This window comes from Schistocerca americana, chromosome 6 (assembly GCF_021461395.2).
Source record: "Schistocerca americana isolate TAMUIC-IGC-003095 chromosome 6, iqSchAmer2.1, whole genome shotgun sequence".
NCBI lineage: Eukaryota > Metazoa > Arthropoda > Insecta > Orthoptera > Acrididae > Schistocerca > Schistocerca americana.
Window position 1 is genome coordinate 259,793,818 of NC_060124.1, and position 27,332 is coordinate 259,821,149.

The 27,332-nt window shown below is 39.7% G+C and overlaps 1 protein-coding gene across 4 annotated transcripts in view; it reads left to right on the top strand.

The window, feature by feature from the left end:
* Window positions 1-27,332, top strand: part of LOC124619414 (minichromosome maintenance domain-containing protein 2-like) — a 284,363-nt gene that overhangs the window by 192,539 nt on the left and 64,492 nt on the right. For all 4 annotated transcript variants that reach the window (XR_006980076.1, XR_006980077.1, XR_006980078.1 and 1 more), the window contains exon 9: window positions 13,832-13,952. Coding sequence is in view for 1 of the 4 variants with exons in the window: in XM_047145777.1 (XP_047001733.1) it covers window positions 13,832-13,952 (121 nt within the window). In the remaining 3 variants the exon portion in view is untranslated. The remainder of the gene's footprint in view (window positions 1-13,831; window positions 13,953-27,332) is intronic.

Genomic DNA, 27,332 nt, shown 5'->3' on the forward strand with positions numbered 1-27,332 from the left:
TACCGCCTGCTATAAATATTTCTGGCTCTGGGGATGAGGTGGAGATCCTCGCCTCTGCCGCGGATCTCGCCCTCACGGAACCCTCGTGGGCCTTTCCTATGGCCACAGCTGACACTCCCCCATTGGTGGCGGTTGGCTCTGAGGCGCTGTCTGCCTCTTAGTTGCCTTCACGCCCTCCCAGTCCCTTCCCGCTTCCATTCTCCAGTGGAACTGCGGCAGTTATTTCCGCCACCTGCCTGAGCTCCGGATGGTTCTGAGTGTTTCCCCTGTTCTCTGCATTGCTCTGCAGGAAACTTGGTTTCCAGCAATGCGGACCCCCGCCCTTCGCGGTTATCGGGGATACTATAAGAACCACACTGCCTGTCAACGAGCGTCAGGTGGGGTTTGCCTCTTTGTTCACCACTCTGTCTGTAGCTCGCCAGTACCCCTCCTGACGCCTTTAGAGGCAGTCGCTGCCAGGGTTGAGCTCTCGCCGGCTATTACTGTTTGCTCTGTTTACATTCCTCTGGATGGGGAGCTCCCCCGACATGTCTTGGCTGCGCTGCTGGCTCAACTCCCGCCACCATTGCTGCTTCTGGGCGATTTCATGCCTGCAACCCTCTATAGGGTGGGACTGTCTCCGATGACCGCGGTCGTGCTGTGGAGCATGTGTTGGCTCAGCTCGACCTTAGCCTCTTGAACACCGGTGCTCCCACGCATTTCAGTGTGGCCCATGGCTCGTTCTCGGCCATCGATCTCTCTCTTTGCAGCCCCGGACTTGTCGCATCCCTCCACTGGAGAGTGCATCCTGACCTGTGTGGTAGTGACCATTTTCCCATCTATTTGTCACTGCCCCAGTGTCATTCTTCTGGGCACCTGCCCCGCTGGGCTCTCAACAGGGCTGACTGGCTGGCTTTTACTTCCGCTGCCACCATTGAGTCTCCCCCACAGGGTGACATTGACGAGGTCGTCCGTGTCTTAACCACGTGCATCATTTCGGCGGCCGAGGCTGCCATCCCCCGCTCTTCTGGACTCCCTCGGAGGAAGGCTGTACCCTGGTGGTCGCCGGAGATTGCTGAGGCTATTCGCGACTGTAGGCGGGCTCTCCAGTGTCATAGGCGGCACCCGTCTCTGGAGACCCTCATCGCCTTTAAGAGGCTCCGTGCCTTGGCCTGTCGTCTTATTGCAAGGCGTAAGAAGGAGTGCTGAGAGAGGTATGTCTCATCCCTGGGCTCCCGTGTCTGCCCCTCGCTCGTGTGGTCCCGGATCCGGCGGATTTATGGATACCAGACCCGTATGGGTGTCCCTGGGATCTACTTGGACGGCGCTGTCTGCACGGACGCTGCCACCGTTGCTGAACACCTTGCTGCGCACTTTGCTAAGAGCTCTGCGACTGCAACTTATCCCCCCGCCTTTCGCTCTCTATAAAGGAGCGAGCCGAGCAGACACCGTTATCATTCCACACGCGTCGTTCTGAAAAATACAATGCTCCTTTCAGCGAGAGGGAATTCCTCGCAGTCCTCGCCGATTGCCCTGATACAGCACCAGGACCAGACTGCATCCACGCACAGATGCTGAAGCATCTCTCCAGGGACTGCCAGAGACACATCCTCATCATCTTTAACCGCACTTGGAGCGAGTGCGTGTTCCCGTCGCAATGGCGAGAGGGTGTTATTGTCCCCATCTTGAAGCCCGGTGCGGACCCACTGGCAGTGGAAAGCTATCGTCCCATTACCCTCACTAACGTTTTGTGCAAATTGCTCGAACGTATGGTGGGGCGGCGTTTGTGTTGGGTCCTTGAGTCGCGCGGTCTCCTCGCTCCATCCCAGGGTGGCTTCCGTCGGGGCCGGTCTGCTGCGGACAATTTGGTGCGGCTGGAATCTGCTATCCGTACGGCCTTTGCCCGACGTCAGCATCTCGTTGCTGTATTTTTTGATCTGCGGAAGGCGTATGACACCACATGGAGGCATCACATCCTTGCACATTGCATGAGTGGGGTCTTCGTGGTTGGCTCCCGGCTTTTCTTCAAACCTTTCTATTGCGCCGCTCTTTCCGGGTGCAAGTCATCTAGTTCATCTTATACACAGGAAAATGGGGTCCCGCAGGGCTCGGTGTTGAGCGTCTCCTTATTTCTACTGGCCATTAATGGTCTGGCTGCTGCCGTGGGGTCGTCGGTGTCTCCTTCTTTGTATGCCGACGACTTCTGCATCTCCTTTAGCTCCACGACTACGGGAGTCGCCGAACGCAGGCTGCAAGTAGCCGTTCGCAAGGCAGCATCATGGGCTCTGACTCATGGTTTTCAGTTCTCTGCAGCCAAGACTCGAGTTATGCACTTCTGCAGGCGTCGAACAGTCCACCCTCATCCTGAACTTTACCTCGACGGCCACCTGCTTGAAGTGGTGGACACTTGCCGCTTCTTAGGACTCGTCTTTGATGCCCGGCTCACGTGGGTTCCTCATATTACTCAGCTGAAGCAAAAGTGCTGGCGGCAACTCAATGCCCTCCGCTGCCTGAGCCACACGTCTTGGGGTGCAGATCGCTGCATGCTGTTGCGATTGTACAGAGCCCTTGTGCAGTCCAGGCTTGATTATGGGAGCCTGGCCTATGGGTCTGCATCACCCTCAGTGTTGACGTTGTTAGACCCCATACACCATTGTGGGGTTCGGCTTGCAACTGGCGCTTTTCGTACGAGCCCTGTGGATAGTCTACTGGTGGAGGCCGGGGTTCCCCCGCTGCGGATTCGCCGCCATCGACTGCTCGCCTACTATGCTGTCCACGTGCATTGCTCGCCGGGCCATTCCAATCATCGCCTACTTTATCCTGCCATGGTCCTCCATCTGCCCGATCGGCGACCTCGGTCTGGGCTTTCCATAGCTGTCCGCATCCAGTCCCTGCTGTCGGAACTGGGGTCATTCCCTCTTCTGCCTCCCTTCTGGGTCCGTGCACCTATGCCTCCCTGGTGTTTGCCCCAGCCGTCCGTCCGTCTGGACTTGGCACAGGGACCCAAGGACTCGGTTCCGCCTGTGGACCTCCGTCGCTGTTTTCTTGTGCTCTTCGCCTCATTTTTGGGCTGTGAGACTGTCTACACTGATGGTTCCCTGGTTGATGGTCGCACTGCCTATGCTTTTGCTCACGCTGCCCATGTTGAACAGCGCTCCTTGCCGGCTGGCGGCAATATTTTTACTGCAGAGCTGGTGGCCATATTGCGCGCTCTTGAGCATATGCGTTCCTGCTCAGGTATGTCCGTCATCTGCAGTGACTCCCTGAGCAGCCTCCAGGCTATCGACCGCTGCTATACCTCTTCTCCTCTGGTATCATCTGTTCAGGAGTCTGTTTCTGCCATTACCCGCTCTGGTCGTTCGGTGGTCTTTGTTTGGACGCCAGGTCACGTTGGCATCCTGGGGAATGAACGTGTCGACAGGCTGGCCAAAGGGGCGATCGACGCCCCAGCTTTGGAGATCGGCCTCCAGGCTCGTGATCAGCAGTTGGTGTTGCGCCGTAAGGTGCTTGGGATGTGGGCTGATGAGTGGCGTGGCCTGACATCCCCGAATAAACTGCAGGCTGTTAAGGAGACGACCGATGTGTGGCGGTCCTCCCTGCGGGCTTCTCGCAGGGACTCTGTCGTCCTGTGTCGGCTCCGCATCAACCATACCTACCTGACGCACGGCCATCTTTTGCATCAGGAGGATCCCCCCCCCCGTGTTGGTGTGGGTCCCGGCTGACGGTCGCCCACATTTTGTTGGAGCGTCCCCGACTGCGCACCCTCCAGCAGTCTTTTAATCTCCCGGGCACTTTGCCTTTGGTTTTATGCGACAATGCCTCCATGGCTGACGACATTTTAAATTTTATCCGTGGTAGTCCTTTTTATGGTTCCATTTAGGGAGGTCCTGCACCTTTCCCTTTCTGTGTCTCTTGTCCTCGAGTCTCTCATAATTGGTTGCAGATTTTGATGTGTAGTCGGATGGTTGACTCTTTCCCATTTTTTGTTCTCGTGGTCAGTCAACCAGTCTCCGGCCATCTTCTTTTCTTCTGTTTCTTTCTGTCTGGTGTTCATCTGTACCCTTCTTGTCTGTAGTGTTTGTTGCCGCATTTGTGTTCTTTCAGCGCCTGGGGGGACTCTCCTTCCCCTTGGGGTTTTACCTGCTCCGCAAATTTTTGTCTCGCTGGTTTTTGGAATGGGGGACTGATGACCTTAGCTGTTTAGTCCCCCCTTAAACATCCCAACAACCACCACCACCATGTTTTCATCTTCTAGGACGTATGGCATTATGCCATAATAAAGAACCAAACATGAGATAATACAGTACGGGTACTCAAGAAATTTTACGTCCGAATCTGGACATACGAATGTGCACTTTAAGCCGAATTACGCATTGTAGTATGGTTCACGAAATTCCAATGTTCTTGGAGTATCCTCTGATGTCTTGTTTCTTTTATGACACAGTGTAAGATCTTATAATGTTTTACACTTACGAACATATGGGCTTCGTGCATCATCGTAGATGCGCAAGCGCGGTGACGCCAGTTTCTGGTACTCTCTGGCAACTACTAAATGAACCTATTTCTAACAGGTCACGGGAAAATATTTCGAATGGTTGTTTGAAAAGCGTTACTTTCAAAGTAAATTTCCTTTTATGCAAGATGAATTATGTGCGAGAATGTACGATGAATTTCTTAAATCACAGAGCGTTTGACTCTCATTTAAAAATCAAGTCTTTGAGGACATACATTTAGAAAAATTTCGAGCTCAGAAGATCATACATTTATGTCTTTATTAAAAATTTTACTGACGCATTTGTGTGTTGTACCTTAAAGTGTAACACGCGCAAAAAAAATCAACATGATATGTGAAAGCTTAGCTTCTCTTGCAGCTTACTAATCTCAGAGACCAATATTGTATGTGAAAGCTTTGCTTTTCTTGTAGTAACGCTGTGTATGTTAATTTAAACCATTAACTTCTCCTATTTGTGTGTACGCGCTACTTAACACTGATATTGCTATTGGCTGACTACATCACGTATCCTATGCTAGAAGATCTGCTGCCATCGGCTGGCGAGATCACGTGATGAGCTAGGACTGGCTACAAAAGCGCATTGCAATCTTGATTTCAATGCTTCGGAAAGTAACATGCGGCGTTTGGTGGAATTTAAATTTACACTTTCGTAATGTGCAGCGTACATGTTTCTGCACATCAAAGTTCTTTCCAAAACGTGTTTTTTTTTTTAGCTATAACCATTCAAAGGATTGATAAGGTTTACAGTTCCGAGGAAAAGTATACTGTCATTTGACAGGAGAAAAGGGTATTTTCACCTAGGAGAAGGTGTAATTTTAACTGGGAAATCCAGGAAAAATCCGTGAATTTTTTTTTTCTTCTGCGCGTATACACCCTGTAGTAAAACACCTATCAGAATCAAAATACATTAATACAGGGATTCCGCAAGGTACCATATTAGGTCCAATACTGTTCCTGATATACATCAATGACTTTCCCAGGAGTGGTATGCATAGTGAAAAAATTCTCTTTGCTGATGACAGCAATATTATTGTCACTGAGAAAAAAAGAGAACTCATTGCCGAGACAGCAAATGAAACTCTCAGGAAGTTTATGATTGATCAATAAGCAATAAAGTAACATTGAACATAAAGAAAACTAATGCCATGAATTTCAGTTTGAAGAGGAAAAATGACAATGTTAAATTAAATGTAGGTGGGACCTCTATAGACTGTGTAACAAATGAAAAATTTCTAGGACTGATTCTCAGTTGAAGTGGTGTGAACACACGAAGGTACTTGCAAACAGGATGTCATCAGCATGTTGTGCCCTTAGAATCCTATCATCAGTGTGTAACATGCAGTGTCTTTTATTTACATGTTATTCATATGTACACTCAATTCTTAGCCATGGCATTCTTTTTTGGGGAACAAACGCACAAAATATGAACACAGTTTTCGAACTCCGGAAAAGAGCCATAAGAAAAATAACCAAAAATACTAGTTGAGCTCACTGTAAAGATCTGTTCAAAATACTGGGGATTTTAACTGCTCCATGTGAATACATTTACCAGTGAGTTGTACACATCAAAAACAACATTGGTAATTACTGCGTCTGTCCATGACCATGCAACAAGAGATACTCAACTTACATTTACCAAGAAAAAATAAACATAAAACTAGAAACAGCATTTTCTACCAAGGAATAAAACTGTACAATAAATTATCAAAAGAGATTAAAGAAATTGCAAAAATACACAAATACAATTATTTAAAAAGGCAGCGAAAAAGTACCTGTTATGCAATACATTTTATACATTGAAGGATTATTTAGATAAAACAGAGTAGGGGTTTGATAACAAAATGTTATACAAATGAATAATAATAATAATGATTATAAAACATCCAACTTTCCACATAACACCTTCACTTTTTTTTTTTTTTTTTTTTCCTCCTTTCCTTTCTAGAAATACTTACCCCCAAGCTATGCATAGCACAATACTAACACCTCTTCCTCTTTCTGAACTCAGCTTCTCACCTATTATGGAGGGATGCTGACTCAGTTTTTCAGGATAGCAAATGGGAAGTTGCAGTACAGAAAATAGCCCAGAGATCACCAGTGTGTGTGTGTGTGTGTGTGTGTGTGTGTGTGTGTGTAGTGAGTGAGGTGTTATGAAACAGAGGGTGTATAATGTGTGCAGTGAGTGACAGTGAGATATGAGTGAACAGTGTGGCATAGGATTATTTAATAAGTTTTGTAAAAAAAAAGTATTGCATACCAGGAGTAGATCTAATGATGGTCTCTAACTATGAGTCTGTAAATATATGTGTATATGAACTAGCTTATTTTAAATTGATCTAAACTTCTAAATATTTTGACATGTCCTATATCCTTGTTAAAAAAACATCTACGGATGAATAAAGCCACTACTACTAATCCCTACAACAAATATCCCCATTACCAGTAGTATGGGACAAGGACACTGTTGTCTGATTACTGAGAGCATTTCCTATGAGATTAATGATATTACACTCCAAGAATCTAAGTGGACATTGAAATTCTTCACAAAAATGTCACTCAATACATTTTTTCTTCTTCTTCTTCTTCTTCTCAGATTTTAGTTCCTCTTCTTCAAGTAACCCTTCATGCGGAGATAATAATCACATGAACATTACCGCCTTTTCTATCGGGGATTGTTGCTACTTCCTGAAGCCTGGCCCCTGTCCCAGAATGTATATTGTTTTCCAATGAATGGTACAAAAATAACCAGTCAGTTGATATGTTTGTGCACACATTGTTTGTGCTATTATAATTAATGTCTTAGTTCTTTTACACTTTTGATTACTTATCTGTTGTTGTTCTTTTTTCTTATGTTACAATATTTACTTTCACTTGTGCTCTGAAATCATGGTGGGTAGTGGTCCTCCTCATAACTATTTGATTTTTCAGTTGTATCGTTGGATGCAGTCTCCCCATTTTTTGCTTAATGTATCAAGACTTTTGATAATAGTTAACAGTTGCCAACCCACAATACCATATATCTTTCCACACAGTCAGCTAGCCTATGAAACCAACATTTTAATCAAATGAATGTCCTCTGTTGGATCATCTAAGTATTTGGTTCATGCCGGATGCCACTCAGTATATTTCTTATAACTACCCCAACTATTATGGTAGTATCTTGGATCTAGTAAATCAAGAATTAACTTTTCTTCAGCACTTAGCAAGCTGTAGTTCATCTTAAACTTCCCTTGAAAAAGAAATCCTCTGAATGAGTAGTTCCCCATTCAGAAGCATCTCCTTCCAAATGATCAAGGAGGAATCAGTTTCTTTGAGTTATCTCAGCACCCAGGTAATGATTTAGAAAATACTCTTAAAAAGTGATCGCCTCCATAGCCGAACGTCTAATGTCACTGCCTTCAGTGCTAAAAGACCTTGGTCTTATTCCTGGTACCTCCTCATATTTTTTTCTGACATAGGTAGGGAGGTCTGCTACAGGGTCCACTCAGCTCTTGTGAGGCCAAAGGTGGAACTTCTTGAATAAAAAAAGATGTGGCATCTTCAAGATTCACCTAATGGCAATAATTGCTGGAGGGATTGGAGACATGTTGATCACATGTCCCACGATCATAGATTGCTCCTTGGGCGGCCTTATAAATAGCAGTTGGCCAGATGGAACAGGTCTGAGGCCTGTTTACATTTTACTGCTAAAAGATAGTAGCATGATCATCCCATTATGGCTTAAATTTAGGAAACTTAGAGAAGCTGGTTCCGCTGTCTAGGTGTAACTCCTGTTATCTCTACGGGGAACGCACAATTCTCCTTATGTTTCTTTTTATTAACCTGATCTCACATTTTGGCTAGTTCGTCCCACAATATCTGTAATTCTGATTCTGTTCTTTCTGCCTCTACTGATGAATGGGGTGTTCCCACCTTCTTGAATTTTTCACTCAGTTGAATCACTGGGATGCTCCACAAAAGTAGAATGTGGTATTGCAGTTACACCTTGCTCTCTGTTCTGCTCTAATGCATTCAGTTGGACAGTAGTGCTCTGAGATGTGTTTACGCACTGCCATAAATTCTTTTTGAGTGAAATCTGTAATCTGTCTTAAATTTTTAGTTATGTCCCTGCACTGTTAATATCTTCATTTCCAATTAAGTTACACTTTAATCATCGGAATATGTAACTTATCTGTTAAACTCATAACTGATTGTAGTTTGGATATCTTATTGTCTATTTCTAATTTTTCGCCTGAGCATTTGTGCTATTTAATTTATTATCAAATACAGCTTGTATCTCATCACACTGAGCTTTTATTCTTGTATTAATAGCCTAAATTTTAGCATTTAATTGTTCAGAAAATGTTTTAAATAGTTGTGCAACACTCTGGGCCAACACAAGCATCACCGTGTGTATACCTCTTTGTTGAAAAAATATTTTTTGCATTTAAATCAGTTTATTTGCCCCACAACACAAACCACAAAAAAGGAAAATCAATTTGGTCTTAACACAGCTCACAAAATTTCTTGCTTAGCTCACTGTGTTGAGGTGCCGATGGAAAGCTGGATAAACTGGTTTGCTGTTGGTGGATAGGTGCTGATGATGGTGTCCCTGAACACTGTGGCACAGTTGCGGAACTGATGAAATAATCATAATCATCTTGTAGTTCAGTCAGCCAGTCTTCTGATTCATAGACTTTAACATGTTCTTCTGTTAATGTAATTGTTGTTGATTGATTTAATGATGTTTCATCAACAAGTTAATTCTTCTAAAGTTTGTGAATGTTTCTTCGATGTAACAACTTATCAGTTTTGTTGTTTGTGATTCTGCTGTTGGTCACATTGCTAAGGACAGCTGCACTGAAACTTCCTGGCAGATTAAAACTGTGTGCCGGGCCGAGACTCGAACTCGGGACTTTGCTTTTCGCGGGCAAGTGCTCTACCAACTGAGCTACCCAAGCACGACTCACGCCCCGTTCTCACAGCCTTACTTCTGCCAGTACCTCGTCTCCTACCTTCCAAAGTCCCGAGCTCGAGTCTCGGCCCGGCACACAGTTTTAATCTGCCAGGAAGTTTCATATCAGTGCACACTCCACTGCAGAGTGAAAATCTCATTCTGACAGCTGCACTATTTGTCGATGTAATATTTCTTCAAAACTGCTAATTTCTTCTTGGCTTTCTCTTAATACATTATTCTTGTTCTAATTCCATTGAGTCTCAGCACAAAATTTGTTCTCGGTCCTGCACTAGGTAGCCAGAAAGAAGTGTTAACCCATTTGTGTATATGTATGTATGTACAGATTACTAGTGCGGTTACTGTAAAATTAAGAGCTGTTGCTTTTGGATTAAGCTTTCACAGTAACCATGCATTTGCTTCTTAATGTGCACTTCTTCACTACTGCAGTTGTTCCTATACTGGGAGCTGGAAGTTTTTACCTGACTTCAACTTTCTACTAAATAATAGAAATCATTTCTTCTGAAATACAATTACATTGCTCCTTCAGTTACTGTATGGCAGCAGTTCATAAAATATTCATGTTCATACATACGCTACAGTATTATATGTATTCTGCATGACATTAATGATAGTAACGATAGATCTAATAGCTAATGAATAACCATGTGTCTCCCAAGCTTTCAACACCATTGTTAAGGTATAACCTTTATTTGACGGCATGCCAGGGTTCTCTGAGCAGGGACATTTTGGCAGGGAATAACCATCACGAGAGCAGTACTGCAACACATAGCGTAACTGCCATCACTGTGCCACCTTGAGACACATACCAGTGTACATGCACGAACAATAACAAACTTCCAAACAGTTTGCAATTCTAAATTAATTGTTGTTGTTGTTGTTGTCTTCACTCCAGAGACTGGTTTGATGCAGCTCTCCATGTTACTCTATTCTGTGCAATCTGCTTCATCTCCCAGTACCTACTGCAACCTACATTCTTCTGACCCTCTACGATTTTTACCCTCTATGCTGCCCTTAAATACTAAATTGATGATCCCTTGATGCCTCAGAACACGTCCTATCAACTGATCCCTTCTTCTAGTCAAGTTGTGCCACAAAGTTCTCTTCTCCCAGTTCTGTTAAGTACCTCCTCATTAGTTATGTGATCTATCCATCTAATCTTCAGCATTCTGCTGTAGCACCACATTTCAAAAGCTTCTATTCTCTTCATATCTAAACTATTTATCATCTATGTTTCCCTTCCGTACATTGCTACACTCCATACAAATACTTTCAGGAAAGACTTTCTGACAGGTAAATCTACACTCCATGTTAACAAATTTCTCTTCTTAAGAAGCGCTTTCCCTGCCATAGGCAGTCTACTTTTTATATCCTCCCTACTTTGACAGTCATCTATTATTTTGCTTCCCAAATAGCAAAACTCATCTACTACTTTCAGTGTCTTGTTTCCTAATCTACTCCCCTAAGCATTACCTGATTTAATTCGACTACATTCTATTATCCTTGTTTTGCTTTAGTTGATGTTCATCTTATATCCTCGGTTCAAGACACTGTTCATTCCATTCAACTGCTCTTCCAGGCCTTTGCTGTCTCTAACAGTATTACAATGTCATCGGCAAACCTCAAAAGTCTTTATTTCTTCTCCATGGATTTTAATTCCTACTACAAATTTTTCTTTTGATTCCTTTACTGCTTGCTCAATATACAGATTGAATAACATTGGGGAGAGGCTACAACCCTGTCTCCCTCTCTTCCCAACCACTACTTCCCTTTCATGCCCCTCAACTCTTGTAACTGCCATCTGGTTTCTGTACAAATTGTAAATAGCCTTTTGCACCCTGTATTTTATCCCTGCCACCTTCAGAATTTGAAATAAACTATTCCAATGAACATTGTCAATAGATTTCTCTAAGTCTACAATTGCTAGAAACGTAGGTTTGCCTTTGCTTAATCTGTCCTCTAAGATAAATCTCAGGGTCAGTATTGCCTCACATGTTCCAGCATTTCTATGGAATCCAAACTGATCTTCCCTGAGAGTTCAGCTTCTACCAGTTTTTCCATTTGTCTGTAAAGAATTTGTGTTAGTATTTTGCAGCCGTGACTTATTAATCTGATGGTTTGGTAATTTTCACATCTGTCAACACCTGCTTTCTTTGGGATTGGAAATATTATATTCTTCTTGAAGTCTGAGGGTATTTTGCCTGTCTCATACATCTTGCTCACCGGGTGGTAGAGTTTTGTCAGGGCTGGCTCTCCCAAGGCTATTAGTAGTTCTAATGGAACGTACTACCAGGACCTTGTTTCGACTTAGGTCTTTCAGTGCTTTGTGAAACTCTTCATGAAGTATTGTATCTCCCATTTCATCTTCATCTACGTCCTCTTCTATTTCCATAATATTGTCCTCAGGTACATCACCCTTGTATAGACCTTGTATATACTCCTTCCTCGTTTCTGCTTTTCCTTCTTTGCTTAGAACTGTATTTCCGTCTGAGCTCTTGATATTCATAAAAATGGTTCTCTTTTCTCCAAAGGTCTCTTTCATTTTCCTGTAGGCAGCATCTATCTTACTCCTAGTGATATATGCCTCTACATCCTCACATTTGTCCTCTAGCCATTCTGCACTTCCTGTCGATCTCATTTCTGAGACGTTTGTATTCGTTTTTACCTGCTTCATTTACTGAATTTTTATATTTTCTCCTTTCATCAATGAAATTAAATATCTCTTCTGTTACCCAAGGATTTCTACTAGCCTGGTCTTTTTACTTACTTGATTCTCTGCTGCCTTCACTAGTTCATATCTCAAACCTACCCATTCTTCTTCTACAGTATTTTTACCCTGTTCTTGTCAATCATTCCCTAATGCTCTCCCTGAAACTCCGTACAACCTCTGGTTCTTTCAGTTTTCCAGGTCCCTTCTCCTTAAATTTCCACCTTTTTGCAGTTTCTTTAGTGTTAATCTACAGTTCATAACCAATAGATTCTGGTCAGAGTCCACATCTGCCCCTGGAAATGTCTTACAATTTAAAACCCAGTTCCTAAATCTCTGTCTTACCTTTATATGATCTGTCTGAAACCTTACAGTATCTCCAGGCATCAGCCATGTAAACAACCTTCTTTCATGATTCTTGAACCAAGTGTTAGCTATGATTATTAAGTTGTGCTCTGTGCAAAATTCTACCAAGCAGCTTCCTCTTTCATTCCTTACCCCCATTCCATATTCACCTACTACTTTTCCTTCTCTTCCTTTTCCTACTATTGAATTCCAGTCGTCCACGACTATTAAATTTTCGCCTCTGTTCACTATCTGAATAATTTCTTTTATCTCTACATTTCATCAATCTCTTCATCATCTGCGGAGCTAGTAGGCATATTAACTTGTACTACTGTGGTAGGCGTGCAATTAATTAGTTAACAAAAATACTTTCAATGTGGCAATCATCATTCATCAGCTAGGTAGACATTGGGTAACAGATGTCTCCTCTAATTATGTTCGTATGATTGGGGAAAACATGTACTAGTAAACTGAGCTTTTCTCTAAAGCTTTTAATTACAGTTGTGATCAAATCAGATTGTTGATCAAAGCATTCAACCATAGGTTTATGCCCACCCTTGATACTTAGTCTTGCCATAACAACCTTGCGTGGAGCTTCGGTTTCCTTTTTTGGCCTAGGATGAAGCTATGTATGCGTATCATATGATTGTATGACAATAACAAATGCCAGTAGAAAGCCAAAGAAGACCTGAAACCTGAGCTATGATAGACATCATATCAAAACTAACTTGGGGCTACCAAAACAACTACAGATTGTTTATTTTGGACAAGTATGGAAATAATGTTTATCTTTTCTCTGTGTTTGCCTTTATTTCAAAATTATTTATTTACTTCTTGAGCATTCAAATAGAAAATTTTAATCTGAAGAAATTATATTCAGAGCTTAATTTTATCTCCTATAATGAGTGCATGACAGCTTCTATATGCTGGTGGAAGTGTGAATGTTTTACATTTTGTGTGTTTTACTTTTGCTTTTAGTTCACTTGTGTTTATGAAACACATGATTGGCACAAGTTTTGCATGCCAATACTATTTTATGATACTATTACTGCTTCATGTGTTACAAATGTGACAATTTTAATGATCATTTGCCAGTTCATATTTACATGCTGAAGGAAATTGGTGTCAGTTGCATCTACACTTATTTTTTTTATGTATAATTTCCAGTAGTGCAATGATAGCTTTTCTTTGTATCAAAGTACTTTGTTCACAAAATTCTTCTTAATGTTGTAACAATGTGATTGGCAGAAAACCATTAAATTTTAAACTATGATTTGTTATCAATAAATAACTTTTGTATGTCTGCTTGTGAAATAAGTTTTGTTGTTTGCAGCATTTTTGGTATTCCGTATCTGTGTGATGACAGCAATGAAACAGTGGAAATTTGTCAACACATTTTAATGAAATCAATATTAAGAACTGAAAGTGAATTAAATAATGATGACTTGAGAGAGGTAAGGTAATGTTAGCAATACTTTTTCATGCACTCAATAGGTTGTCATTGGACATCATTCATACTGCTGAAATTTAGTTGTGTAGCAAATTCTCAAATAGTATGATCTTTGACTTGTTTCCAAAATGATGCACTTTAGCATACAGACTCTGCTGGATGACTACCACAAAGTTGGTTTTGATTGCACAGTCATTGAACAGCAGATATCCCCTCATAGCACCACCCAAATGTTAAAATTATTCAGACAAAGTAAGTAATGAAAATAAACAAGACATACTTTAACACTCAAGTAATAATTGAGATCCGGGAAAAACCCGGGAATTTTTTCATCCAGGAGAAAACCGGGAAAAACCCGGGGATTTTTTAGAATTCCGGGAATTTTTCGTTGTTTTAGTTTTCAGTTAAATTTTTGTAATTTTGACTGGTAAGAACCGATACTCTAAACAAAGAATATTACTGTATCCCGCTACTGCAGAATAATACTGCAGCATTAAAACATAAACGAGAGGAAAAAACGAAAATAAAACTTAAATTGCAAAGGAAATGCGCAATATAAAATAACACAGTGCTCGTACCAGCATCTGCCAACAGCAAAATGTGTCAAAGGCTTTCGGAAAACTATGCAGTGCTTCGTAACAACAAACTGCCTCCGATGAGCGTGACGTCAAACTGATTACATCTGACTCATTTAATCAGTTACGAGCGGGCTCATGCACACGCGCAGTTGAGTCGCGTACGAGTAGTGCCTTCTCCCACTTCTGGCTACAGAAATGTGGCTGTAGGCTGTGTAAGCAGCAGTAACAACAGCCAGCCACATGGTGCCCGAAAAATTTTACTGGCGCGCCCAAGCTGCCAGATTTATGCGTGCGCAGCAGGCCCGGATCTATTGCAGGGTGGAGGCAAACCGGGGTATCTGAACCGGGCGGCAATTTCACAGGCAGGGAGCATACTCATATTCTTGAGGAAAAAACGTTGTTTCACTAAGCAACTAGCATCCAGCGCACGTCGGTCTATCAGTTACTCATATGATTTTGAAATGCACCCCTGCTGGCTTTTGGACACATTTTAAGTTGATTTCTGAATGAATTATAAGTTGATTTTTGAATGCGTGCATAGTGTACGTGATGTCTCTGCCAGGGGAATCCTCGTCACATCTAGAAATAAACTTTCCTGCAGACAATACGAGACGGGGCTACGCGAGCTGAGCGGAATAAAGCCGAACCGGTGAATGCCAACTGCTGCTTGTTTATGTGGTTGATTAGGTTTGCCTAATGCTCAGCGTTGTTATAATTATTAGCGAAATCCACAGATTCAGACTACCAGAATGGAAATAAACGACTACCAGGAATAACAGGTGAGAAAGATTACGTATTATTTTCTCGGTGTATCCAAGAAAGTGAAAATTTCACAGAAAATATTTGACCAGATCGCTACACTAGACAGGGCCAGTTGTAGTCCCCGGCTTACAGCCGCAAGTTCCATTCTGAGAAGCGCGGAAAACGAATTGTACGAACACGTAATAACGCCTAACCGGAGAGTAATCGCTGGATAACAAAATCGGTGTTTGTGGCAGGGTTAATAAAGTTAACCGGAGAATGAGTTTTGACAGTGGTAGAAATAGTTACAGAATTAGTGATAAGACTTTGTTAGAACGAGAAAAGAAGAAACGGGGAATCACAAATTATGGAAGAATATGACGATTCCAAATTTATACAGAAAATTGTTACTACTGCTTTTCGGTCTCGTGCGTGAGAAACTGGAGTGTATGAATGAAATGTGAAACTATTTCCTAACGTAAAGCCTTTTGCTTGTAGTAGGCCAAGTAGGTATTTCATTACGGTGCTAAGTGAATTATATTCTGTCGTATTATTAAAATGATCATCATTGCCAAAACAGTCTCGCGTATATGGAGTGTGTTGCAATTAATGCAATATTAGAAAGGTCTATTCAGTTTTATCCAGCACACAGTGACAAAATAGACGCAATCCGATCGAGAAACCACACCAGTCTTGGGGTACCTGTACTATTTTTATTAACAGCTTTTTCGGTTTTAGACAACGACATTTCTATTTTTCATGTAGCACAACGTTTGACGAACTTTATAAGGTGATAGTTCTTTCGCTGAAAGGAAAGCACGCGATAGTTCTTTCGCTGAAAGGAAAGCACGCCACGTAAAGCTGTAGCAAGATTAGAGAGAAAAATCGTTAGGACCTAAGGATTGAAGAAATGTGTACTGTCTTGCCTGTTTCTTGCCTTTACTGGTTTTAGGTATTCTTATTTATTTATTTATTCATTTCTTTATTTATTCTTTGCCCATGGACTCCAGCTGAAAATCCAGCTGAGAGTATTGGGTGTGTCATACAATAGCCTATTAACATCAAACTTGATTTCAATATATATATATAAATGAAACAAATGATTAAACAGAAATAGTCCATAATCATACAAAGGTTTTACATGTTTCACATTATACGTACACACAAATAAAAAAAACATACAGAAATGATAATTTTTACAGGTACATTTCAGTAATGATATATTTAAACACCATCTTAGTATTCACTCAAACTGTATATACATTTCTCTGTGAGATATAGTTTCAAATGATTTTTAAAACATTTTAGATCTGTTTCTTTTTTAATGATTTTGGGGATTTTATTAAAAAACCTTTTGCCTGCTTCTTCTGGGGCAGTCATAGACAGTTTTAGATTTCTGTTTATCGTGTAGTAGTTTTCATTTCCTCTTGCACCGTGTTTGTGTACATCTTTATTTAGGAGGTGTTTATCACTTGACCTTACCACCATTATGCTTTGGTATATATACAGTGAATATACTGTCATAATATTATAGTGTACAAAAGCTTGCCTACAGGTCTGTCTTGGTGGTATTTTTGCAATGCATCTCACTGCCCTTTTCTGAATTGTGAATATTCTTTTTAGGTAGCCAGCTTGTGCATTTCCCCATATATGAACTGAATAAGACAAATGTGGGAAGACAAGTCCATAATACATTGATCTGAGGACTTTATCATCCACAGTCTTAGCTGTTTTATGCATGATGAAGATCTGTTTGTTTATCTTTTTACACAGTGCATCTATGTGCTCCCCCCATGCCAAATGTTTGTCTATTATAGTTCCTAGAAAATTTGTGCTGGTTACTTCTTTAATAGTCTTTCCATTTATATTAACATTTATATTATAATTTTCACTATGCTTGGTCTGAAATACTACATTCATTGTTTTAGACTGATTCATAAACAGGTTGTTTTGTGTTAAATATTTATTTGCATTTTCAATAGTCAGGAGTGCTTCTTTCTCAAGCTCCTCCTTTGTGTCAGCTGTGCAAATGATTGTTGTGTCATCAGCATACATTATAAGTTTCTGATTTATATAGCTAGGGAAGTCATTTACGTAGAGTATAAATAGTATTGGCCCAAGCACAGATCCTTGTGGCATACCGTGTTTAACTGTTTGTAATTCTGATATGTAGTTTGTTATATTTCCCCCACTAGTATGTCTGATTTCTGTGCATTGTTTCCTATTTGTAATGTATGATTTAAGTATGTCATAGCATTTTCCTCTAATTCCATACTGATATAATTTCATCATTAATTTTGAGTGGTTCACACAATCAAATGCCTTAGATAGGTCCATAAAAATCCCACAAGTCTTTTGTTGTCTGTCAAGTAAATTAAGAATGTGCTCAATTATATCTGTTGATGCTGTTTTTGTTGACTTCCCTTCTCTGAAACCATGTTGTGATGAATGCAGTATACTGTACTTTGTTATAAAACTTACAATTCTATTCTTTATTATCATTTCATAGATTTTAGCAAATGTTGAGATCAATGATATTGGCCTGTAATTTCCTAATTCATCCCTTTCCCTTTCTTAAATATTGGCTTCACTTTACTTACTTTCAGTGAATCTGGAAATATACCTTCTTTTATCGCAGCATTCAGCATGTGTGTCAATGGTTTTAATATACATTCTCTGCATTCCTTTATGAGGTGTGATGTAACACCATCCAAGCCAGAAGAGTGTTTAATTTTAAGTTGTTTTATTAGGTTTGACACTTCTGCATCTGTTGTAGGTATGAAAACCATAGTATGATTTACTTACTCCATTTGTTTTATTTTGACTTATTAATTCGTCTGCTACAGTAATATAATATCTGTTAAAAGTATTGGCTACTTCTAGAGGGTTTGCGTTGCTTTTCCCTCTCATCAGTGAGCAGATGTCCTCTGCCTGATTTGTTACTTTTCCTCTCTCTCCATTAATGAACGACCATAAACCTTTTGAGTAGTTCTTTCCCTTATCTATAGACATCCTGATGAATGATGCTTTAGTTTCTCTGATAAAACTACAGTACTCTTTCTTTTTTATTTTATACAGTGTGTTGTAGGCCTCATAATTTTTTTGTTTGGAGAGGTCATAATACACTCTCAGATTATTTCTGGCATGGATTACTTCTCCAGTCACCCAGCTTTTCTTTTTTTGTTGCTGTTTGACAAGCCTTTTACTAACAGGACATGTAACATCATAATAATAATTTAATAAAGAATAAAACTGGTTCCATTTGGTGTTTGCATCTTTAGCTGCATATATTGTTTCCCAGTTTTCTGCCTCTAACATCTTTTTTAGCAGATTTATGTTATGTGGGTAGATCTGTCTTCTCATCTCCCATATCTTCTGCACTGAATCACTAGTCTTTATATTTATGTCTATCATGATTGCAAAATGGTCTGCTAATGTGGAGTTTATTACCTGTGTGTCACAATAGCATGTAGCAATATTTGTTATTACATGATCAATAATAGTTTCACTATCCTGTCTTTAATTTTGTCACACTGAAGAGCAAGTTGTTAGTTAATAGGCAATAAAGAGTCCAGATTTTCTAAAGAGTTCTTGTTCTCCTGGTTACAAGTAATCCTACCCAGTACTAATTGGGAGGTGCTTTTTGTGTTCAATTTCCACTGTCCTGAAATAGTTCGATGACAGCCATTAAAAACTATACACTTTTGAGTTCCACAGAGCGAAATACAGTGACGTGCGGTATAAGAATGTTGTTTGAAGTGGCGCGGCACTGCACTGCACACTTTAATTACGGGAGGCCAAAATATGCTACTAGTTTTAAATTTCATTTTATTTCCACCTTTCTGACAGTTAAACATTAATCGCCTTGCGGAACAATAAAGTTATTTTTTTCGGTTTGCTAAAGGAATTTGGCTTTCATTAAGCTTTCCAGCTGAGGCAGCCATTGTATTCGAAACAATGTGTTTAATTCCACACTATTGGTTAGTTTCAACTGTTCGCTGCATTTCAAGTGCACGTTTTCATCTTCTAGCGCATATGGTATTACGCCATAATAAAGAACGAAACACGAGATAATACAGTACTGGTACTCCAAGAAAATTTACGTCACGAAAACCACACTGAAAAGCTTCCTGTCAGGTCGAGGCCTACGTCATTGGGAATCTGGTCATACGAATGTGCACTGTCAGGGTAGCTGCACAAGCGCGGTGACGCTTCTTATCTGGGGCTCTCTGGCAACTGCTGAAATGAATCTATTTCTTACAGGTCGCGGGAAAATATTGCGAATAGTTGTTCGAAAAGCGTTATTTTCAAAGTAAATTTGCCTTTTACGCAAAATGAACTATGTGCGAGAATGTACGATGAATTTCTTAAATCACAGAATGTTTGCTCCCTTTTAAAAATCAACTCATTGATGACGAGCCATTTAGAAGAATTTAGAGCCCAAAGATTTAAGTCGGTATTAAAAATTTTACTCGCGTATTTGTGTGATGTCTCTCAAAGTGTAACATGCGCTAAACAGATGAACATTAATGTGAAAGCTTAGCTTCTCTTGTATCTTATTAATCTTCGAGATAAATATTATATGCGAAAGCTTTGCTTTTCTTATAGCAACACTATGAATATTAATTTAAACCATTAACTTTTCCTGTTGGTGTAATTCGAATTTATACTTTGGTAACACGAAAACATGCAGCGTACATGTTGCTGCACAGCAAAGATCTTTCCAAAACGTGTTTTTTTCCCCTGAGTTTCGTTTTCTAAAGCGCAGGGAAATTCTACGCAGCTGTATAAAACCATGTCGATTTGAAGGATAAGTTTTACAGTTCCAAGGGAAAATATACTGTAACTTAAAACGGAAAAAGTGTATTTTCACCCGGGAGAAGTGTATTTTTAACCGGTAGATCCGGGAAAAATCCGGGAATTCTTTTTCCTTGTCGATGTATACACCCTGTTATTAAACTGCAGGGTGGAAGTTTACACATGTAAAATTGCCAAATGTTAGAAATTTTGATAATTTATGCAAGCTCTTAATTAGGGACTTCACTGAATAGTGAAGAGTGTTGTCTGGTTAAAAAGTATTTGGGCAACACAAGTATAATGTCAAATCCTGGAATCTGGTAAGCATGAAATACAAAAGTAATTTTGGATGTGGCCAGTCTTTAATTACTAATATCTTTTAGCTAACTAGTTTTTGGAAAACTGAAATAGGTTACTAGAAAGAATGGAATCAGGATTTTGTAGTGAGTGGTGTCAGTTCCGTGAGAACTACTGATTAGCTCAGTTGAATTTGACTGTAACACACTATTGTAACATAAAAGTCTGTAAGAAAATTGTATGAGAAAATTTTCTATCTTTACTTGCTCAAGAACTATAGCATTTTCATTGTTCATTCTTGTCTGATCATGTACATATTTTTCTCATTTGTTGAAACTAATTGATTAACAATAATTTTTTCTTATGGCCGAGTGCACCAATCTCGATTAACAGTTAACTGCGGTTAAGTCGATATATAATCCTGTTCAGCGCAGTATTCTGGTGCACCAACATCGATCAAAGTTAAACGAGGGAATCGACCGCGGATATATTTAACCGGGGCTCTTTCCCGGTTTTCTCGACATAACCACGGTTTTGGAAGCATACGCTATTAAGATGGCGGCGCGTTTTGATGTTATGGATGGCATTGAGGAAGATTTGTTATACCTTGACCATTTAAATCGTGACCGAAATCGTGTTGGAGTGATTGTGGAAAAACAGTGTGGTGGTTATTAAATCAAATTAATGATAGGTTAGAATTTCCTACTGATCGGAATAACCCTGTTTCTCCGATAAACAGACTTTTGATTACTTTAAGGGCATATGCAACAGGTGCATTCAATATTCTTATTGGGGACAACAGTAATATACATCGTACAACAGCACAACGAATCATCAGTGATGTATCAGACATCATAGCATCACTGTCTCCTCGCTTTATAAAATTTCCAACAAGAGAAGAAGTGCGCTCTGTGATGTATGGTTTTAGTCATTTGGACCGATTTCCTGGCGTTCTTGGTACCTTGGATTGTACCCATATAAGAATTCAGTCTCCTGGAGGACATAATGCTGAACTTTTCCGCAATAGGAAATCATATTTTTCCTTTAACTGTCAAACCATTAGTGATCACAATTTGTTAGTAAGGGATATTGTCGCTCGATGGCCAGGCTCTGTGCACGACAGTACCATATTTCTCAACTGCGCTCGCAGAGCGCAATTTGAAAACGGAGAAATACCACAAGGTCACTTATTGGGAGATAGTGGTTATGCATGTAAATCCTACTTGTTAACTCCACTTCTAAATCCGCAAAATGAAGCAGAGCATCGGTATAACAGGTCTCATATTAAAATTAGAAACACTGTTGAGAGGAAATACGGCATGTGGAAGAGATTTCCCATATTATCTGTAGGAATAAGATGTAATCCACAGGAAGCAATGTCAATTATTGTGGGTACAGCTGTCTTGCATAATATTGCGAGGAGTACAAGCACTGATGAACCACCAGAAGATCCTGAAATTTCTCGACTTTTAAATCAGTTACGTGATGAGAGAGGCCCCAACATTGAAGACAACGAAGAAGTGCTACCTGGACAGCAGATGTATCGTGATGATACATTACCTGGAAGAGCAGTTCGCCGTGCTATAATTAATGAACATTTCCGATAATCTAACATAAATTCAGACATTGTTCGTAATGAAAAATTATGATTATAGTTATGGGATTTCGCCGTATTTTCAATTTTTCAGATTATTTCAGCATGTAATCTATTTTGTTTCTGCTGTCTAGCGAACATAAAAGTACTCACTGAACTGGGTGTGTGATGCGAAATTTGAGGTTTTGTTGTGCCAGGGACAGGATGTGCTGCCTACAGACAATTACCCAGCTGCTGCTTTTCTGAGATATTTTTTTAGTGTGGAATTCATTATTAAAGATATATTTCTTGCATCACATTGGTTGTGAAAGCAATGCAGTACTCTGTTATTTATATACATGTTCAGTTTCTGGGTATGTACTTAAATTTGAGAACAAATGACTCCATTACATTTAGAGAGTGTGAGAGTAAAAGCGAGTGGAATAAAATATCCATTATATTTCTGTATTATGTTCACTATAGATCCTAAACATCTCTTAAATTTTCTACTGTAACAACAAATATGTGAATGTCCAACAGTTTTGCAATATTAAAAGAGCACATTCTTTATTATTAGAACCTTACAGTTTAGAGATTATTTTACTGCACTTCTCCTCATTAGTAATGCAGTCTTATCACCTAGATAAGCTTAAAATTGTGAATATGCAGTACACACATGGGCACAAAATAATCATTTGTGTAATAACATAAAAGTGTCAGATTGGGATTGTTTATTTGTTAAATTGTTTCCATATTAATCACTACTCTTTATTTACAATATGATTTTCTTAAACATAAGTGTGTGTGGCCATAAGGTTGTGCAAAGAATTGAATTACGTTGTTAATTCTAGTCAGTCATGCGTGTAGCAGCACTTTACACAATATTATGCACAACTGTATGGCATAAAAAAAAAAAAATACATGAAATCGAAGACAAATTTGTGTTTAGAAATTGCCACCAAAAACAAGTTCTCATTGCTACAAAAGGCAATGGAATGTTGTCAGCAATGTCTAATACTTTGGGGATCAGTGCAAGAGCAATAATTAGTTAAGGAGTGTGCTACTTCGGAAGATATGAAAGCAGAACTGTAATGCTGTGAGTTGACAGTACAAAGTGTCATACTTTAAGTTATTACTGAAAACTCCCTCCCTGACCCTGTCACTGATATTGATGCAGTTTTTTCACATATTTAATGCTCACCTGTAGAGAAGGGAATTCCTTGTCATTGCATAGTGCCACAGAAAAATGCCTCACTACAAATACAGTTGTGGCAGAAGTTCTGGGTTGCCATCATAAACATTAGCAGGTGCAGAATATTGCTAAGAAAGCCACACATGCTATGACTACTATAGCAGAAACCAGTGACCCATCATAGGAATGCATTTCTGAAAATATCCTGCTACAAATTTTGCTGTGATGAAAGTTATGGGCTGACATTGTAAACATTAACAGGTGCAGAATATTGCTAGAGAAGCCACCCAATTCTAATCTCACTACTGTCCATATTAGCAATGTATTATTCAATAATGCCTCTCTACAAATACTGTTATGATAAATGTTACAGGTTTCCACCACACACATTACCAAGTGGTGTGGCTAGGAAAGCCACATATGCTATGCTTACTTTTGCAGAAAAGGGGACCCACCACAGCAATGTATTTCTCAACATGCCTCACTTCAAATTGTATTGTCATAAGAGATATAAGTTCCCATTATAAACATTACCTGGTGCAGATTATTGCACGGAAAATGGCACACACAAAATTATGATTTGGAGCACTTTCCCTCATAATTTAATATGTTGGGATATTCTGGTACAAACAATGCAAAACATGATAACATTGGGCCTCATGTATATAACTGTTACAGCACATATGTTCATTCCAAAGTTAAGAGTAACAAGGATGCTTTATTACTATTATTTTGTTTCATTAACAGTCTACCTCATTGTTAAGTCATTTAAGTAGAAATTGGCACCTGACACTATGGCTGCAGGCCTGCAACTGACATGTAGCTTATTTGTGTAAACTGCAGTGTTGCTAATCTGTTTTTATATATGAAGTAATTCTAATTTTAAGTGATTGGATGAAACTTAGTCCAGACCAAATAAGCTGTAAGCAAATATTAGACAGACACCAACTAGGATAGAAGCAGTATCACTAACAGGACAAACACAGAGAAACAATTTGAACTGAGAGACAACTTTAATACATTAGACAAAATACAACATAGCACAAAAAATTAAAAAATTTCTCTGTCACAGGAAAAAAAAGTCACATGTCACTGGCATTTTTCTTCTTCCAGTACTTCAGTTTTTCTTTCAGGGCCAGAATCTTTAATTTTTTTATCCTCAGCTCCTTTTGGTGCTCTGCCTTCATCATGAGTAATTGGGCCTCCAGTAGTTCCACTCTCTTCTTGCACACATTGTCAATCACTGTTCCCGAACCTGATGGCCTTGGTTTTGCAGGCATCCTGCGATGATTCCATGTATTTTTTGGCGTGGAAATGTTTTTATTCAGTTGATCAGGAGACTGTGAAACAGATTGCAACTGGGTGACATCCGCCAGAACATTATTTGGTGTCTCTTTATTTAACGATACGACAGGTGTGTGGGAAGTGCTAGGTTGTGTGCACTCTGCTAACTCGACAACTGAAGCAGGTGGCGTATTCTCACTGCACTGCACTTCACTGCTCTCCATGTTGACGACATCCACAATCATGCTGAACTGTGCATCGGAATCATATGCATTTGTTAACGGTTTCATTGAGGAACCAACAATTTCTAATAGTTTAGCCCGATCATGGATCGTGGTTTTTTGGGTAGGCTTCCCCCCACCTGTTTTATACACTTCCACCTTTTCTTCTGCAAGGTCTTTTCGAAGTCTTCTTTTCATATTTTCATAACAGGTTTTCAGCCTGTCACAGGATCTTTTTGTCACACCTGAAATTAAATAAATGTGGTTTGCAGTACCATAAATTAATTCTTATATTATTTGCATTCATAAGTCCATTTTGCATTCTGAGGCTGTTAACTTATAACTGCAATAAACATCTAAGATCTGTATATGGCTTTTGTTTACATATCAGTTCATTAAAAAGAAAGTGGTATAGGCATATATGAAGAATACGGCACAGGGCTAAGTGAGAAACGTATGTTCACAATTTTCAACATAAAAGCTTCCGTTAGTCACATAATATTTAGTTAACAGTAGCACGGCATTGGATTTTTAATTTAAAACTAACAAAACAATTCCAACCGTAAATGTGCATAGTCCTATCACGTATTTCAGTGGTACGCCAATAACAGTTTTAAATTTCAAACTAAAAGCCAGTGTGTCCCATATCCTACGCTTACGATGAACCTAGAAGAGTTATTTATTTATGAGTAAACTTACCAGGAGAAGAATTAAATTGCGCCTCCACATGGGACCACATTGCCTGTTTTTCTTTTAAGCTGCAGCCGTCGGTTTTCTTATTTTCAAGAACGGATGCATTTGCACCCACCAGTTCAAGAAGTACATCTATCTCGTACTTCGAGAAATTCGGTGTTCTTCTTTTATTCTCCATTATTCTCCAAAAAAGAAACCAACAGATCAGAAATAGGTACCGAGGTACGTAAACACACTTCTGCTTGTCGACGGAAAAAACAGCAAAGATAGAACGTGGCACCAGCGATTATCTGTGCAATTTCTTGTTTACTAACATCTTTGTGTTGCCAGGGCACGTTCCATTGCAATGTAGAGAGTTAACCGCGGTCAAATGCACAGTTGGCTGACGACGGTTTGCTGACCAGCGATTAACGTTGGTGCACTGCAGAAACATTTTAAATGCGATTTACTTTTAACCATGATCGCGGGACCTTGGTTATCATGCTTTTTGACCGGGGTTGGTGCACTCGGCCATTAGTGTTACTTGAAATTCTTAATACCAAAAATATAAACAATAGATTCACATCATATGAGAAATATACATAATAGCATTGTGAAAATCAAATTTGCAGTAGAATATATTTAATGAACTGTAAGACAGACTAGATTTTCCTTTACCATTTTTAAATAACTTTTCTATCCTTTCAATATTACCGTTGCTTTCATAAAACTAGAAAATTGTTTTCAACTACACTGCCTTAACTTTATAATAGGTTTTAAATGTTGCCTTTTACCATATGAGATGTGATCAAAAAGTAATGGGAATTTTTGTTGTTCTTAAAGAATCTTTATTTATTTAGAGACATCAACTTTGTCCCCTTCAAAGTAATCCCCCTTCAGGTATAATAAGCTTGTGCCAGTGCTTTTTCCAATCTTGGAAGCACTTCTGGAAATTAGTTTGCGTTATGGAGTTCAGCTCCTTCGGTGATTCTGTTTTTCTCACCAATGGTGGCAAAATGACATCCTTTCATGTTTCTCCGAACTGTGTGAATAGAGAGAAGTTGCATGGACCAAGTCTGGCAAATATGGTGACTGAGGCAACTTAAAAATATTGTTTTTCTGCCAAAAAATGATGAATAACAATTGAGGTGTGAGTGGGAGCATTATTGTGACGCTATTCACATGAGTGTTTTTCCACAATTCTGGCCATATTCTCCTGATTGCTTCATACAAATGGTGCATAACTTCCAGGTAGTGTTCCTTTTTGAGAGTACGACCAGAAGGCAAGAATTCATGATGCACTAACCCATTTGCACCCATATACCCATGCTTATTCATCACTTTTAACCATATTTAGAAGTTCTGGATCAATGTCAGTTCCATTCAGCAGTTCCTGAGCAGTGTCTACATGATGTCATTTTTGGTCAAAATTCAACAATTTTGGAAAAAGCTTTACTGCTACACATTTCATGCACAAAATTTATGAAACAATTGCTAAGCGTAAGCCAAAGGATATGTTGATATCAACAGCAATCTCTCTCTCTCTCTCTCTCTGATAGTGATCTGGCAATTTTCCAGAACCACTTTCTTCAATTCTTCCACATTGTCATCATTAATTGATGTGCAAGGGCATCCAGGGAGGTGGTTATTTTCAGCATCTTCTTGGCCTTCTTTGAAGCTTATATACCATTCGTAAACTCTTGTCTTACTCTTAGTAGATTTTCCCAAAGCCACATTCAACATTTTGAATGCAGTGCTGCAGTTTATTCAATTTTCACGCAAAACGTAATGCACATTCTTTGATCCATCCTTTTCAAAAGTAAAAATTGGCCAAGCGCTCGTAAACACACAGTCTTTTCGACTGTCAACAATAAACTAAATATTCAAAACAGATGAAAGTGCAAACATACATCAGAAATATGTGTACCAACAAGAAAAGGTTATACTCTCCTGTGCATAGTCTTTTATCATTCCTCATATCTGTTATACCATTAAATTCTTTATTTACAAATTGAAGAAATGTCCTTAA